The following is a 17,242-nucleotide window of genomic DNA, read 5'->3' as shown; positions in this document are numbered from 1 at the left end:
CAAAGGAGACTGTTGTGCACATGTCCCATTTGGCGCACATCGACAAGAACTGGAACATCTTGCTGCAGCGCCTGAGGCCCACAAATTTCACTCGGCTCGACTCGTATCTGAAGTCCATGGCAGGCCGCGTGCGGACCTTGTACACTGAGGTCAGTCTGCGGGCGGTGTGCGAGGAGGCACGTCTCTTCCTAGAGGTCTGTACCAAGCACATTGCCGTGGTTGAGCGCCATGTTACCGGGCAAGACGCCACTGGAATACGTGCTGCCGACGCCAGGCTGCGCGTGCTTCATATCTGCGCCTGTGTACTGCTGCATTTGCCAAACAACGGACGCCACTACAAGCAGCTGGTCAAGTCCGATGAGTTCAAACTGCTCGTGGATGCGTGCAATCTGTGTGCCATTAGTGCCGTGAGAGTGGATCTGGCAGCAACCGTCCTGGACGTCAGAAACCGTCTAATCATGGCACTGGTGGCCTCACTTCCCACCAGTCGCCATCAACAAAGCACAACTGTAGCTGGCTACCTGGCAATGACCTGCTGCAGTTCCAACATCTTCCTTCTCCAGTACCTGCTGATCGTGCAGGCGTGCATCTCGGCCAATGCCGGCAATCCCAAGGCAACCTGTATACCTTGGCACGAGGTGCAGCTGCGATGGTGTGACTTGCACGTTCCTGCCCCAGCGCTGATCCACAGTGTGTGCAACGAGGCTAGGCTCGGCTTCTACGACGAACTCAACCCCAGCCTGCCCGTAGAGGGGCTCGTCAAAGGACTTCTAGCATCCAGTCTCACAGAGTGGAGCATGTTGGAAGCCGCCCAAGCGGTATGGCCATTACTTAGTTATAGCAATCTGGAGGATGAGAACATAAGGAGGATGATCAAACTAGTGGCCACTCAGTTTTCAAGCCAGAGTTCTCAAGCAACCCTTCAGTCGGAAGTCCACGCGGCCCATTACCTGCCTCCTGATCAGCTCAAGTATCTCATTGAAATGCACGACAGGACTGTGTCTCCGGCCAATCTCCACAATATATTCGACTCTGTGGACGGAAGCACACACGAGCGGAGAGATAGTGCATTAAGGACAGTCCAGCAACTGGTCTTCGACACGTTCTACAAGTCCCAGATCTCATCCCACGAGGATCCGTATGCCGTTATCGAACATGGTTTGGCCTCGGATGACGTTGAGCAGCAATGGGCGTTCTCCTGTATTGCTGTGGCCATTGTCAATGGACAGCAAATCGACAGCTTCTACACCAGCTGGGAGCAAGCGGCCAGCATATTCGATCGCCTTGCTCGGTTGGGCTATGACAGCCAGATGGAGGCATCGCTGGAGGACATACTAATCTCCCTGCATACCTCACTGGGTAGCAATCCACTGTACACTGTCAATGCTATCATGAAATCAGAGTTCCTCCGCCAGTGCCACAAGCCGGGAGCGAACCTCAGTGGACGCGTGATATCACTGCAAGCGACAGAATCAGCAGCGCACCTCATCCTGGCAGCAAACAATTGTTTGATGGAAGTACAGAAGGCGAGCAGGTCGTCTGACTTCAGCAGCAGTTTGTTCTTGTCTGAACACTGTGCCATGAGGCTCTTCTGGAAAACCTACTGCAACAGCCTGCACGGAGCATGTCAATCGCTACAAGCACATGAAGTGAGAGACTTGCATGATGACCTGGAAAGACAGCTGAAAGAAATCGAGCGGGCGCTGGCAACTTCCACTTGCACCTCCATCCTTGCTGGCTGCCTGGCATCGACTATGATGGAAATATTGCAGCTTTCCGAGCCAGAGTTTCACCAGGAGCCATCCGGCACTCTTCTTGCGCTGTTGCGCATCTGCTCAGAGGTACAGAAAGCCCTTGGAACGGAACAGTTTCAGCCATGCCACGCTCAGGCGGGCACGATGGCGATGTTTGTGAACTACACAGACACGCTGCGTCGCATTGTGACTTGTGTGGAGAGCTGTCAGTACACTCGCAAGAAGTTTGACGACTACTATGCCCATCATGGCCAAATGACAGCTCTTTGCACTGCTACAAATATCTCAATTGTGCGCACCATCGAGAACTTTGATGACATCGACATGTCCTGCCAGCGCAAGCTGATACTGCTGAGGTGGCTGGCATTGCGACGAGTGCCGAATGCGCAACGCAGGCATGATGAACTGCTGTCCACTTTTGCAGAGCAAGACTCACATCTGTGTGAGGTCAAAGCGCTGCTGGAGCAAGTGGATAGCGAATACACACGCCACCTGTCCTACCCGATTGGTCCTGGCCAGCATCATTGCCCAGCTCACGAATACATAGTGTGCACGGTGGCAAATAGCAACTTGTGCAGCGCGCTGTCTCCTGATGTCGGTTACGTCCTGACTGACTATGAGTGGATCAAGAACGTCAGGGGCTGCCTTGTTCACATTTACCACAGCGTGGAACATCTTCTCTCGCCAAACACGGAATATATCCATCTTAGCAACCTGGCTGACAGCATAGCGAGAAATGAGGCAACCCATGGCGGGGATGGCATGGCGCTTTTCACTCTCAGCAAGGAGACGAACACAGTGCTTGCCAATTCTGTACCGCATCAAACGAAGCAAGAAGGCATTGAGCGGCTGCAAAGATTGCTACATTGCATTGCCTGGGCAAGGTTGGGCATCGATGGCGTTCTGACAGCGCTTGAGCTGAGCCCCCTAGCTGACAGCTACGTCAAACATCCATGGGAGAAAGTCAAGCAAATGAAGCCGAAACTTGATGCACCTCTCAGCTCAGTGGATGCCAACTTCATTGGCACATACAAGCTCACAGCAGGATTCAAGGAACATCACCGCATATTCTTTAACCTGGTGCGCCGTGGGATATGCAATGGAATGTTTGCATTCTTCAAGGACGTGCTGTGGAAAACTGACCAGACCTCTAGTGTCCGGACAAGGCTCCAGCTGGTTAATTCCCGACTTGAAGGTGACACGCATCGCACTGCTTTGATGAGCTCGCTCCTGGATGTAGAAGATGCAATAAAGCCATTCTTTACCGGCGAGGCTTCTCAGATTCTGCAATCATTTCAGACCAAAGTGTTTGACTGTGGTATGGTCCTGGACACAGCACAGAACATGGGAACTATTCAACGCTTGCTGGACACACTCGCCGGCAATGCATTCGACACCGCCAAAGAGATCCTGACCTGCTGCCTTCGAGACAATACGCAGGCCATCGTGGAAATACTTCACGAGCTCGGGCAACCGTACGGCTATCGGTGCTTGCTTCAAGTGGATATCTCTGGCAAGGATCCCAAATGGCAGAGTATGTCTGAGATGCGCCAGTTCCATGTGTGTCTTCCATATCTGTACCATATTGAGCAGTGGAAAAACTTGGCCCACGGGATGTCAGAGTCAATTGCCATTTTGGAGAAGCTCCTTGGTAAAGTACAGAAGTTAGAAGCATCCGGATGTTTCAACTACCTCAGACAGATGCAGTGCATTCAACTACCCTTACTCAAAGATAACCTGTCTACAAGACTGGCTGAAGTGTGCGAGAAGCTGTGCGTCTGGTATGAGCTGCTCGCCGACGCAAAGTTGAAATGTCCCACACTACACTTGTTCTCTGACTACGACATTGGGATCATGTCGGAAGATGTCCTGATGTTGACAACAGATGGAAGATCCAACCACCGCCAACATGCCAGTCAACTATTGTGGATTCTGCTGTCTGCGTCGCATTTGATCTCATCAAAACCCGAGCAGTTGACGCGGCCTGGTTTACTGTCTGCATTGGAACAAGTTGGATCCAAAGAAGACGACGACGTTCTTGACCAACTGGTGCGGCTGCTACAACTTGTGACAAACAGGCACTCTGTGAGGCCGACGAGAGATGGCATCCATGCACTCGCACCAGTCGTTCAGCAATACCTGTGCACTGTTGAAGGATGCCACTCCTTTGACGACAGATCCGATGCGCTGGTGTCACTGTTTTGCCACAGCTTCCGCGACCACTTACCCTGCCGCGCTCAGTTTCTCTTCTGTTCCCCTCACACCACCGAGGCAGAGCTTCGCAGCTTTAGCAATGCAGTAGGTAGTTCCTCTGGCACGTTTGCTGTGGTCGGAATTGATCTGCTAACGGCTGACTGCCTGTCCGCTCTGCTGGAGCTGCAGCAGTTCTTAGCACAGCCACGTCAGCATCAGCAGCATGCTTGCACAAGTAGCAAGGTGTTCTATCTGGCTTACAATAGTGCTTTCCACAGTTGTTGGCCGAAACTGATAGAGCTGGAGCAAGCAGTCATTCCGAGAGGCAGTGTGGACAATTTACGCACTTGCTACAATGCCCTGGACAAAGCAGGCAAGTTTTCCCTGGGTTTGGAGCTGATTGTTGTTGGTGGTCCAGCCGGTGTTGGAAAGACGACTTGGATAAATGAAATGTGCCGTCGTGAGGATGGTGCTCTGCCGGTCGTCATTGATCTGATTCAAGTGGATCCCACAGCCGACATATGTCAAGTGCTGAGGGTCGCAGTGCAGGGCAACGAGCGACTTCAGCAGCGTACTGGCAGCATTCACTTCCGCCTGCCGTCCAACGCCAACCTAGCTCATGTTGACCGGGTTTTCTTTGAGCTGGCGTGGTGTGGTGCTATGCGCAGTACCGACACCAGGCATGTTGTCGCCATTGAGCCAAACTCAGGCAGGAAATTCAAGTGGTTCATAGAGATGTGTGAGGACAGCTTCTCAGACCGTGACACTGACTACTCAGTATATTGCAAGCTGCCATTTCTCATGACTTCATCTGTGTACAAGCCACTGCAGTTCACTGATATGAACATGATACTCTCCACTGAACAGGAAAAGCTTGCGCGGCTGCTCGACATGTTCTTCCGACACGAGCGCGGGGCGGATGTCTTTGATGGCAATATCAATGAGCTTTGCCACGACTGGGTCAATGGGCAGCCAAGCTCCAATCTGTTTGATCGCTTGTTCCAAACGTATGGTCTCCCACGAGATAATCGCGTTCAGGAAGTCTTCTGCCTGAAGTACATTGCGGCAAAGTGGAAAACAATGCTTGATACCACTGACCTAAGTAAGGACATCATCTCCTATAGGGACTTGGCCTGGAAGGTAATGCATCAAATCATCCTGGAAGCAAAGTACCTAGCCACGCCCAACCTGAGGTGTGTCTTCCGTGGATGTTCGCAGACGTTTCTTGCTTGTGATGCCTTCTCGTTGATGGCCACCACCACAACCCAGCAGACCAGGCCCAACTTGCCGGTGCTTCACAGTCGTAATGATGGAACACGCAGTCGATCCTGGACCTATATTCCAGTCTCGCGAGAGAAGCAGATTGGACTACTCAGCTGGGCATTCCAAATAGAGAAGAGAGATGTTGAACGCCTTGTGTCGGATAGCAAGTTTGTCCTGACTGCGGACTTCACTTTCAAGCTGATCTTGATCAAGCAGCGTCAGCAGCTCGGCTTGTCTTTGATCCTGGAGAGTGAAACAGGTGCTGGAAAGACCTATTTGCTGAAGTTTTATACAATGCTGTCTGCGTTTGCCACCGCTAACAGCTCTAGCATGGAGTTCTCCCACTGTGCGGAAACCAGGCTGTTGAACCTGCTGAAGCAGATCATCTTTGGACCGCTCTGGACTGAACTAAGTACGCTGAATCGCATCCAATACCCGAGACGTGGCTCAGCCTGGCAACCATTGCCTGATCGACTGAAAGGACATCTTGGATTCAGCGAAGGTTGTGACTGGCATGACTTTGGAACGGAGCACCTCTTTGAGAGCTGGCTCCACTTCCTCAGCCTCTTGCGACGTGAACACGCATCCATGGCAAAGAGACATATGCAGGAAGGGATTCGTTCTTGGTGCAACAAGCTAACAGTACTGGAGCCTCTGTCCGATGAGTTCTCTGAGCTGCTTTCGGATCCTAATCTGACAGATGCTCGTAGCAAACGGCTGCTGGAAGGCTGGCTCGAAACGAAAACCAAGGATCTGTTCCGAAAGATGCCTGTGCACCCTGGTCTCGTCAAGGAGGACATCAGGCGGTTTCTACTTGATGATGTGGTGAATTTGGCTGAAAACACGCATGGTCACTCCGTTGTTGTGTTTTTCGACGAGTTCAACACATCTAGGTACATGCACTTGTTCAAGGAAATCATGCTTGATGGGACATTTGACGGCCAAGCTATTCCCCACCGCGATCAGCTGTTCTTTGTTGCCGCGCTCAATCCGTACAAGAAAAAGGATCAAGTCCACGTCAATGAGCCGTGGAGCACTAACTATTTTGCTTTCGAGCCCAACGCCACTGAAGATGATGACATATTACAGAGGTGTGACAGCGAGCTTGGCCAGATGTACAATGTTAGAATAGAACTACCCACCGTGATGAAATATCATCGATGGATCTACCAGAGCCTGACTGGCCCAGACGAGCTGTTTGAATACACCGAGAGAAAGTTTGACTTCCTGAAGACCGATCCACGCCTACACACCATCAACGCCAGGGCTCAGTTTTCTGATCGCATGCTGGGTGTTCTCAGCGAGTTTCTGTTTCATGCCTATTGTTTCTGTCGAGACAATGTCACTCGGAGTTTTGTCAGCCAGCGTGATGTACAGCGTGTCTTCAAGCTCATCCCGCACTTCTGGAGCATCGAGACAAATCGTATGGAGCCCGACGATATTTCTGATGCGAACCAGGTCCTTCAAAAATGCATCCTTCTCTCCATATCCTTGGTGTTCTTGGTGAGATTGCCGCTGGAGCCGACTCGCAAGTATCGTAGGGCATCCCGGGCCAAGTTTGATGTCTACGTTTCCAATCACGTGCAGCGTAAGTTTAAGGCCATCAAACTCTCCCTGCAGGCTATGCTAGAGGACGAGATTAACAGGGTGGTGACCAAGGAGAACTTTCTCATTCCGTATGGCGTGGCTCTGACACCGGCGCTGAAGGAGAACATATTCTGCATGATCGCCTGCATCCAAGAGGAAATTCCAATGGGCATTATCGGTGAGCCGGGCTCATCGAAGACTCTCTCCTACCAGATTGTGCGCCAGAACTTGTCCGGCGAGCACGGGTCTGTCACCAAGTTTTGCCAGCAGTTTGGTGCGATTGATCCGTTCTTTTACCAGTGCTCGCCCGAGTCCAGCACCGATCAGATTCAGAAGCTGTTCAAAAGTGCCATTGACAGAATGAACTACTATCGTAAGCCCCGGCCTACGCCAGTGTCATCCGCTCTGAAAGGAAGAGGCACCAGAGTCACTGTATTCATCGATGAAGCCGGACTGCTTAGTGTGAAAATGAACCGCATGGTGATGAAAGTACTTCACCCGTACCTTGACGAGCCCGAGGTTTCATTCGTGACGATGTCCAACCACTGGTTTGATGCTGCCAACACTAACCGCATGCTGACGGTGTTCCGCTCGCGTGCAGCAGGGCAAGGACGGTCCAGGCAGGAGGAGACCGGGCAAGTGGAGTCCAGGCAAGGAGAGTCTGGGCAAGAGGACTGTGGGAAATCACAGTCTGGGCATGACTTGATCAGCTTGGCTTATGGCTGCCTGTGCTTGCAGCCTGAGCTGTGTCCACCTTCCCTGGAGCAGTTTTTGCATGGTATATGTAATGGCTACCGGCGAGTTTGCCAAATGATTCCCAAATGGTTCCACCAGCGTGACCTGATCGCACTGTTCCGCTTCTTCCTGCGCTCCAAACTGGTGACCGGATCCGACGAGATCAACATGACGGCTGATTCCCTCCTGAAGGCGCTTGAAGAGAGCTTTGGTGGCCGGCATCCAGAAGAGTTCAAAGCCATAGCCAATGCCTTCTTTGAGGAGGTTCACAGCCGCCTTGCGTCATTTCCGCGGGAAATTGATGTTGCCTCCCTGCGCACTCCTATCGACATAGCACTTCAGCTGCGTAAGAAGCTGCACCCTGAAAATGCACCCGAGCACGTCACAAACCTCAGTGCAGTTGCACCCCGCTACCTACTCTTCATTGATGACTATGGCTGCGATTACAACACTGTGGACATGTTGTATCAACTGGGAGTTCTATCCAGAAAACCTGGCCAAACCCTGGTCTTTCAGCAGGACGACGAGATGAAGCAGGGAAACGATGTGCAGTGTGCAAGTATCCTGGCTCAGCTGCGTCAGTTTCTCAACCAGCCATGCACAGTTGTGATTGTCAACTCCCCCAGGCTACATGACTACCTGTATGAGCTCTTCAACAAGAACTATCTGATGCTACAGGAAAAGGGCAAGCGCTGTGCATTTTCGAACATAGCAATGGGAGACGGTACTTTTCCGTGCCAAATTCATCCAAATTTCCAGTGCATTGTCATCTTGAGCAGGGAGATCGCGACGAGAGAGCGAACACCGTTCCTAAGCCGGTTTTCCAAGCACACCCTGCACCCGTGCCAAGGCTGGGAGTATGTCCTCAGGAACACTGATGCAGATCGGCTACTGCGCAGCGTGCAAAAGCAGTGCGAACTCTTTACGACCCAGATGAATGCACACTACTTCTTTGGAGCTGGCAGTGACTCTACTGCCGCACCAGGGAAGGTAGTAATAGAGGAAGGAACTCCCAGAATGTCATCGTCAGCTGCTGCCGACCAATTGCAGTGGTCTTCCATGTTCAGTGGTACATTGTTCCTTCACTTCCTCAACTTGCTTAAGTCTAGCGGTAATGGTCGGTTTTCAGTGCACGACCGAGGGCAAGCGCCCGCTGGTGACTTTGTGCGGCTTGCCACACGGAGAATTGTGGCTAGCTACTTTCAGCTCATGCCTCTTGAGTCCTACATATCTTCCTGCCAGTTACTTACCCCGGCGTCAGCCTATCATAAGTTCTTCGTCGAGAGCCGCCAGAACTCGTTCACGCTTCGAGCTACACTGGAGAACACACTGCGCACAACGGAGAGTTCCAGAGACAAAACGGCGAAGGTAATGCTTCTGACGAAATCTACATCATCCGACGTTCAACGGCTGACAAGATCCAGCGATCTCCGAGAGAGGTGCCTTGGCAGAACTCTTTCGGAAATGACAGAAATACACATATTCAGCAAGTTTCAGCATTTCTCTGAACTCCGACAAGCCATGGAGGAATTTAGCCGAGGACCAATGGCGTGTACAGTATTCTCTGTGGATGTGTCACAGCCATCCCAGAAATCCGCAATTGGTCCTCTGAAGAGACTCATTGACGATCACTGCACTCAGCTGCGCCGGAACGGCAACAAGCAAACCAAACTGTTTGTGATACTGCTACATGTTCTTCTGAAGAACCCCCTGCACAAGGATGCCTGCGGTGCCATGCTGAACGGCTGGAAGTCCTACTTTGTCTCCGTGGACAGTCTATCCAGCTGCTGTCCCATCTCTATCCCCGAATTCCTCTCCTTCACAAAGTGGTCCGGCAGCTGGGAGCCTTCCGGCAGACAGACCCATGTGTCACGGCTAAAACCACTGTTGGAGAAGCACGTGGATCTCTTCTGTGATCACTTCTGCAGAAGGCTGCACGATGTTCGTATGAGTAATGCCCGTCTGGCAATGCTTCCTGCCTCTGTACGACCGCTGTTTGCTCCGATTTCAGCGAGCAGTCCATCACACTCTGAGGTACGCCTCAAGGCACTGAAATGGGTCATTGAGACTGTTCCAGGAATATTTGCTTGGCTTGCCAATGCATTGATTTCCTGGCTGATAGAAGAAGGAAGTGAGTGGGCAGAGAAGTTCTCCAAACAAATAATCAAGCAAGACATCTACGTCAGCCTGGAGGACCTGATTTTCGTTGAAACTGATGCAGCTCTAAAGGACCTGATGCAAACATTGCTGTTGGCGCTCCTTGGTGACTACAACCTACACAATGTTCTACAGCTGGTCGAGCAGAAATGCCTTGTCGAGAAGTTGCTGATGCTTGTTCCTGCACGGAGAGTGGATTTGGCTACCGACGGGCGGCTTTTTCACGGCAACAGGCACCTGTACACGACACCTTTCTTTCAGGAATTTATCACGCATGTCAACGCTGCAGTGTCTACGGAGAGGGAAACTCTGGAGGCTGTTCACGAAGGCATGATGAAGAGTGTTGTAGTCCGACCTCTTCTGGATATGCACGCATTCCTCGAGCTGTGCGTTGTTGACAGCTTGGTGTACAAGTTCGACTGGAAGAAGCCGAGGCTCACCCTTGAGGTAGCTGCCCGCTTCGTCCAACTGAACTACACCGAACAGATGGCGTTTGGAGTGGAAGGCCCGCCAGATCTCTTCTCATTCACCCATGTCCACATACGCAAAGACCGCCAGTTACTGTTGAGTGCCTTGCATGGCTCGAATGCTCTCCTGAAGTTAATAGGTCCGGAGGAGTGTGCAGAAGAAGTCCATCAGTTGGTGGGTGATACGAATCCAGCACTACAGCCAATGGACCTGCTTCACCGCTTGGGCCGTGTTCTAGTGGAGAAGCTGTGGTCTGAGCTGAACAAGATACTATGCAGTGGCAGCTATGAGCCAGATAAACTGCTGCCACAGTTGTTGAGATGGAAGAAGACGGTGGACTATGCGTTCCAGTACTGGCCATTCCACTGTCTGCAGTCCAGCAAGTCCAGTCAAGGACAAGGCGCAAAGCAACCAGTTGATGCAGTGCCTGAAGGCAGTGCCGGCAAGGTGAAGCTTGTTGTCGCTGCTAACCTAGTCCTTTCCTCTCTGACCAGTACGAATCCTCATCCACTGCTGAAGGTTCTGCGCACTCTCATTCCGGACGACAGTGCACGAGACGTTTCACTCGACACGATACTGGACCGACTCCTCAGGCACCACGAGGAGATTCACCGGCCGAGCGAGATCGTCCAGTTAAAGTACGGCTGTGGTGAGTGGTTGGTGCAGAGATTAATGCTGCAGACTTTCTCGACTGTCGGCGGCTGCGACTTTGATCTGCTGCTGACCTGTATTCACGGTTCATATTCCATTCTTCGCTTCGATCACTGCTACATGCCAGCAAAGTCTGGGGCAGCACTGCTTGCGAAGATTGAAGACAAGCTGGTGAAGGACCTGAATTGCCCAAGATCTCGTGTGCAGCACGGCATGGAGCAGGCCATCAGCAAATGGATTGGTGAACAGAAAAGCGCGATCACTCAGACATCCACGCCGGGCCACCTGCCTTCAGGGACATCATGGAGGGCCAAGCGCAAAGAGCCGGACATGCCCTTGGAACAGGCGTTCTATGAGCTGGCGTACATGTGGCGACGACAAATCCGGCTTCCGAATCTCGACGCCTTCGAGCACCACGTGAATGCAGCCTGCGATGACAGCATGAATGTGAGACGTGATTTCAGAAGAGAAATGCTAGGCACAACTCCACTCTCTACATTGTCCATCCAGGAAATGGCCAAGAAAAGCATTGCCATTGAAGTGGCAGCAGCGCGAATTCGAGAGTATGCTCAGCGAACTCACAGACAAGGATCTATCGCAGGACAACAAGGATTTCCTGACGCTCAGCAAATGGCCAAGTTGTTTGCAGCGATAGAGGAGGAGAGTGCCTTTCTTGACCTTTTCACCTGGAAAATAGCGACGACCATTAACTGTCTAACGGCTCAAGATGCCATCTCTGGAATTGGTGACAAGTGGGCTGTGACGCTCTCCGAGAGATGCAGGCCTTTAGTGCCATTGCAGTACAGTCATTCTGTCTTGTCCAACTCCATCAATACAACAGAGTGTGTGGTCTTGCCCTGTATCGTGCGACATGAAATCTTTGCCGGTCCACATCAGGATCTCAAAAGCTCGCTGAAACACTCTGGCTTGCCGAAGACATTGCACCGATTGGCGCAACAAGACAGAAGCAGCTCCCATTTTTGTCGCATGGAGGCCTGCCTAGTTTGGAAGGCATTCAATGAAGATTTCAAGTTCAACCGAATTGACATACAGAATTTGTACAGCAATCTTGCACCAGGTGGCCATCTGGAAGGCGTGTATCGCCTACTCTTTAGCAACAATGGGCCTATTTGTGAGGAATTTTGGGACATGATCGGTGGCAATGGCGCTGCGGCAGAGTATCACATGCTGGAGGAGATGTATGTGTCCACTCTAGTAGCCATCATTTCAATGGGTCCCAATTGTCACTTGCACACTTGTGTCTACTGCCCTGGCATTCTGAGGGGATCATACATCTTTGGATCACTGTCCAGCCACGGCAAGCAGCTGGGCCAGGCCGAAGCGCAGTCTTCGATCATTGACGGGTTTCTGCGCACGTGCATGCCAAATGATGCCCATGGTCTTGCGTGGCCTGTCATGGCGTTTGAGGTGAGAAAGCGTCCATCGCGCTTGTCCGTGCTGGGCGCTATGCTCAGTTCCTTGCTGACCTGCATTGCACTCTGCTGGCATACCGTTCTGTTTCCGACCGCCACTGACAATGTGATTGCCGACCAGGACCATGACCAGGGTCTCTCACCAGCAGATGCACGGTCATTACTGACAAAGAGGTGTCTTGCAGCAGCACGCAGCCTGTTCAATGAGATGTCGCGTGCAGAACTCAATATGTCACCACTGAGCATGAAATCGTATATACTTACTGCTCTCCAATGCATGGTGGAGCATGCCAACAACCCCACAGGACCCACCTTCAGGGCTAGTTACATCAACCTGCCTCAACTGGAGGAAATGGAAGCCGCCTTTCAACGTGATGTTGTAGAAACAGCACTTGAGACACACTGTGCCACTCTAAACCGCTATCTGACCAGATCGCTCGGTGAGAGCTTCGCAGCACTTCATTGGGCACAGCTCCGGTCGCAGTACAACTGCCAAAGAGATGTGTGGTACGCAGCGCATGCCGACAACCCAATTCTTGCTCATGTCGTGGCGTATCATCCACGCCTGCAGCTTGTCAGGCGTCTGCTCAGCATCATGAAGTTCTTTGTTGATATCCATGCCTTTGGATCAAGACAGTTCTGCCTTGCCGATGTTATTACAAATACCTTGTCTGTCAAGGATGCTATTGACTTGATTGGCGGTCAGGCAGGTCGACTCCTTCAGGAAACGTTTGAACAGGCTAAGGTGGATTACAACATTATCAGTAAGGCCATCAGCAGAATGCCGATGGAAGTAGTTGGCCCATGGCAACACAGTCCCATCATTGATACTACACCACTGAAGGATCTTGTGAACATCCACAGTCCCCAGACGCAGGGCTCGCGCCTGAATCGCCTGATCACTCTCGTCCTGTCATGGCAAACGGCGCTGTACACACTGTGCTCTCGACACTCCGAAGTGGCACGCTCCCCTCTAGATATGTATCTGGCACAGAATTTGCACGCAGAGGCCGTGATGCCCGCAGACGTCATTGCACACAATGGTGCTGAGCTGCTGAAGATGAGCAGTGATGACTTGGAGCAGCTGCTACGTGTTCATTGCCAGCATGATCAAAAGTCGCAACATCTGGTCATGAACATTGATGCAGACACCATGGAAATCCAAGTGGTGACACGCCATATCAGCAGGATGCGGCGAATCAGCTGGGATTCGTATAGCAGCGCGACGCATTTCTTCTTCCAGGATGAAGATGGGTTTGTGTTCAGCGTCACCCCGAGCAGTCCCATTGAGAAGACGGACCTTCGTCAGGATATCGAACTGGAGCATGTGCTCTTCAACATCAGCAATGCCCAGGTGACTGTCACACTTCTAGAACTGCGACGGCTGATGAGAGACATCAAACAACAAAACTGGCCGGACGACGGCCAACGTCACAAGCAGAGTCTCGACCAGTACATGGAGCATGCACGGAAGAGCCACAGCGTTGAGTATCCAAACCTGCAGGCATTCGGGTGCTTCATCCGCCTTGAAAACTTGGGCGCCCTGCAGCTTGCACTGGAGAGGCGGCAGCACCGCAACGAGTTCACACAGATTCCACGTAGCCTGGCTCACGCCATGAGAGGGGAAGACCAGAAAACTATCCTAGAACAGCTAGAGGAACTGGTGCATGCCAGCGGTGACCTGGCCAGATCTGTGGAGTTTCTGAAGCGTTTCCGTGACGCTCTGCTGACTGTACAGCGGCAGGTGGAAAAGCAGCCTAGCCTCAGTTTACTCACTCTTCTAACACAAGATGTCGGTAACGAGAGCACTGAGAATAGCTTGGATGAGAGTGTTCTTCATAGCATCCTTCCCGTAGGAGTGCTGGGTCTTCACCTCAAGCAGCTCGTCATCATGGTGTCGTCTTTCCTGAAAGAAGTAACAGCTAAGCAGCTAGAGCAAGAGATCTTGTCCAAGACACCCCGTGATCCATGCTGCCTCGAGGTGGTTCGCAGGCCGAGTGCTGCGGATGAGCTGGCCACCTCTCTGGTCGTGGAGGTGGTTGGTTTGAACGACACGACGCGGCCAGTGAAGCGAGTGGTCACCGCGCCGAGATCTGATTCTGTTCTTCACGTGATCAACCAAGTACTCCAGCGGCTAAACTGTACACAGACCATGGCAACGTACGGCATGGGAGGGAAACTGTTCCAGCATTCAAAAGACCAGAAAATTGATGTGTTAGCCCGGCGGCATGCACAAACGAACAGCAATGGCGAGCTCACTGTCACAGTTTATTTGCAAGAAAAAGAAGAAGAGGATGACTAGTGAGTATACTGTAATTGTGATGTAAAAGGCGGCGAGGGGACAACAATTTTATAAGTGATGCAGTAGAAAGAATTCATTGTGCCGTTGTGTACCTTGCTGTGTGTGTGTGTGTGTGTGTGTGTGTGTGTGTGTGTGTGTGTGTGTGTGTGTGTGTGTGTGTGTGTGTGTGTGTGTGTGTGTGTGTGTGTGTGTGTGTGTGTGGACATGACGAAACAATTCATTCTTTTTCTCGCATTGCTGAGTTGTATTGTCCTAATGCGTTTCCTCAATCGAAGCATGCAAACATGATCTGCTCTGCTGGAGACGTCAATTTAGGTTCGCTACATGTTCGGCCATGGGCCATTGTTAGGGTGAAGTAGTCGACAGCTTACTCTGTCACCCTGATGATGTAACAGGCCCGAAAAGTTTGTGAGTATAAAGTGATACAGCAGAAAGATCGTGTTTGGGTGTTTAGATTGAGGGAAAGTATAGTCTAAATGGCTGCAATGGACTTTGCGAAGCCTTAGAACGGGTTTGTAATGTCATGTTAAATTACACAACATGAATATCGTAGCTATCAGTGGAGGGTAGTGGAATCTGCGCTCCCTGAAGATATAATAATCAATTCAGTGGCGTCGGAATGTATTTATGGTGGCACGGTCAGCCATCTGAGGCACAATTTACTTGTTGGGAGGGTGCGGCTCTGCTGAAATAATTCGAAATTTAAAGCCCAAATCAGTGCATTTGATTGATTCGCGGGGCACCTGGGACAAAGAAGAGTGGTACGGTCAATACCATAGTGAGCGTAGCGTAGTTTGATTTCTTGGCCATCCTAACTTAATGGGTGCTGGTACATACAGGATGTTTGCAATGGTTAGATAGTTGAGAAGCACGACTGAAGTTCTAACGACGGTCTCTTAGTTCGTCCTTCACTCGGAACTGACCTGTAGAAGCTTGGAACCAGTGCAATCATGGATTGCAGTGCATGAAAAGTAGTTGATTGACACATGCATTCCAATATGCCTAGACTACTATAATTATGATTCCCAGTAACCCTAGGCAACCAACTGATGAAAATTTGCACTTCACCACTAGTATCAGTACATAGCTTTAGTTGAGCATTCTCATGTCGGTAGTGCGTTTGATGTTTGCGTTTCACACAGCTCACAGACTTGTCAGCTTGAGCGCTCTGGTAAGGGCACTTTCAGGCTTGGATTATGTCTGGCTTTGAAAACATTATTTTAAATTCATTGGTGTCATGTCGGGCCTCGTTTTTTTCTGTGCTGCACAGCGTTGATGGGTCCACAAAGGACGAAACTATGTTGTCCGCAGATACCATCTGAAGTAGTTATACTGATTTGTGTGTGTGTGTGTGTGTGTGTTTGCGTGTCTGTGCATGTGTGTCACGTGTGTGTGTGTGTGTGTGTGGGTGTGTGTGTGTGTGCATGTGTGTGTGTGTGTGTGTGTGTGTGTGTGTGTGTGTGTGTGTGTGTGTGTGTGTGTGTGTGTGTGTGCATGTGTGTATGTGTGTGTGTGTGTGTTTTTAAAGGTTCAGGTTTCTCCCGCAGACTTGTTGAGAGGGTTAGCTTGGTGTCATGCAGAGCTGCAACAAGTTCACCTCTGAGGATCGTGTGTATGTAACATCTGATTTATAGACGAAGCAGCGTGAGTGTGCATATAGCGTGTCTAGTGAGACTGCGTTACTGTGTGTGTGTGTGTGTGTGTGTGTGTGTGTGCGTGCGTGTGTGTGCGCGCGCGCGTGCGCGTGTGTGTGTGTGTGTGTGTGTACAGTATGTGTTTGTGGGTAGGTGTGGATCCGCGTGTGTATGTGTGTACAAGTCTATACGTGCATCATTACCTACATATAACATGAAAGGTGACAAGACGGAATATCAAGCCTACTGCGGTATTCAAATTTGCAGGCATGTATCCCAATATGTTAGTTTGCATTGCATCGTACCTTTGAACATTCAGTCTCCAGATTTGTCAAATTTAGAAATATCTAGCTTGGTGTTGTAAAAAAGTTTTGGTTAAAGAATTAGTAAAAGCTATTCCTAATATTCTGTAGCATTCTAGCATGGACCATTGCTATTGGAAGGAGGCGGCAAATTAGCCACAAATGGAAGATCTTGTACGGAAAAGTAATTATCTCTCATGATCTCGGTATTCTCTTGAATTTCTATTTGTATTGCTTTTCAAACTGGCCGCATATCTTTCCCTTTCTGGCGGTTGCCACAAGCTTTGTGCTGTGGATGTTCACTTGCATTTACCAGCACTGTGTAGATAGTATGCAGAGGATTCACTAAAATTTAATAATTTTAATCTCATTTTCTTACATTGCAAATACATCATTCCTCAGGGAGTGCAAAACACACTTTTTTTCAAGAAAGTGCTCAATAGTTCAGTCTGTTGTGATGGTTGGCCACATGTTTGGGCTCCCAGGCCCAGGCTGTGGCTGACATTTTTTGTGCAACCATACCGGAAAAATATAAATACAAGTTCTATGCTGGCATTGTCAGTAAGTCCTATATAGTCAGTTGGTAGATAGTGTGGTTTGTAAACAAGAAACCTGGGTTCTAGGCTAGGTAGGCTAGCTGGAAAGAGATAGTAGCATGCAAAGAGAGAAAAAGTGAAAAAGAGAAAAAGTGAATACAAGGAACTTCACATAAAATGTTCACCTTCGTAGAAATGCAAACAGTTAGGGTGCCTGAACAAAGGGG

General features: G+C 50.6%; 1 protein-coding gene across 2 annotated transcripts in view; it reads left to right on the top strand.

Moving 5' to 3' along the window:
- The window catches only part of LOC135823908 (uncharacterized), a 25,016-nt gene extending 8,120 nt beyond the window's left edge, over positions 1-16,896 (top strand). The window contains exons 5-6 of one of the 2 annotated variants that reach the window (XM_065336785.1): positions 1-14,542; positions 16,078-16,896. The exon at positions 1-14,542 is cut by the window's left edge and continues 28 nt beyond it. In XM_065336785.1, coding sequence (XP_065192857.1) covers positions 1-14,542; position 16,078 — 14,543 coding nt within the window. In that variant the 3' untranslated portion in view covers positions 16,079-16,896. Of the gene's footprint in view, positions 14,543-16,071 lie in introns of both variants that reach the window. The other variant, XM_065336784.1, reaches the window with a different exon arrangement.
- Positions 16,897-17,242: the final 346 nt, after the last annotated feature.

This window comes from Sycon ciliatum, chromosome 8 (assembly GCF_964019385.1).
Source record: "Sycon ciliatum chromosome 8, ocSycCili1.1, whole genome shotgun sequence".
Taxonomy (NCBI): domain Eukaryota; kingdom Metazoa; phylum Porifera; class Calcarea; order Leucosolenida; family Sycettidae; genus Sycon; species Sycon ciliatum.
The sequence above is the reverse complement of the archived record's forward strand: the minus strand, read 5'-3'. Positions and strand labels throughout refer to the sequence as shown.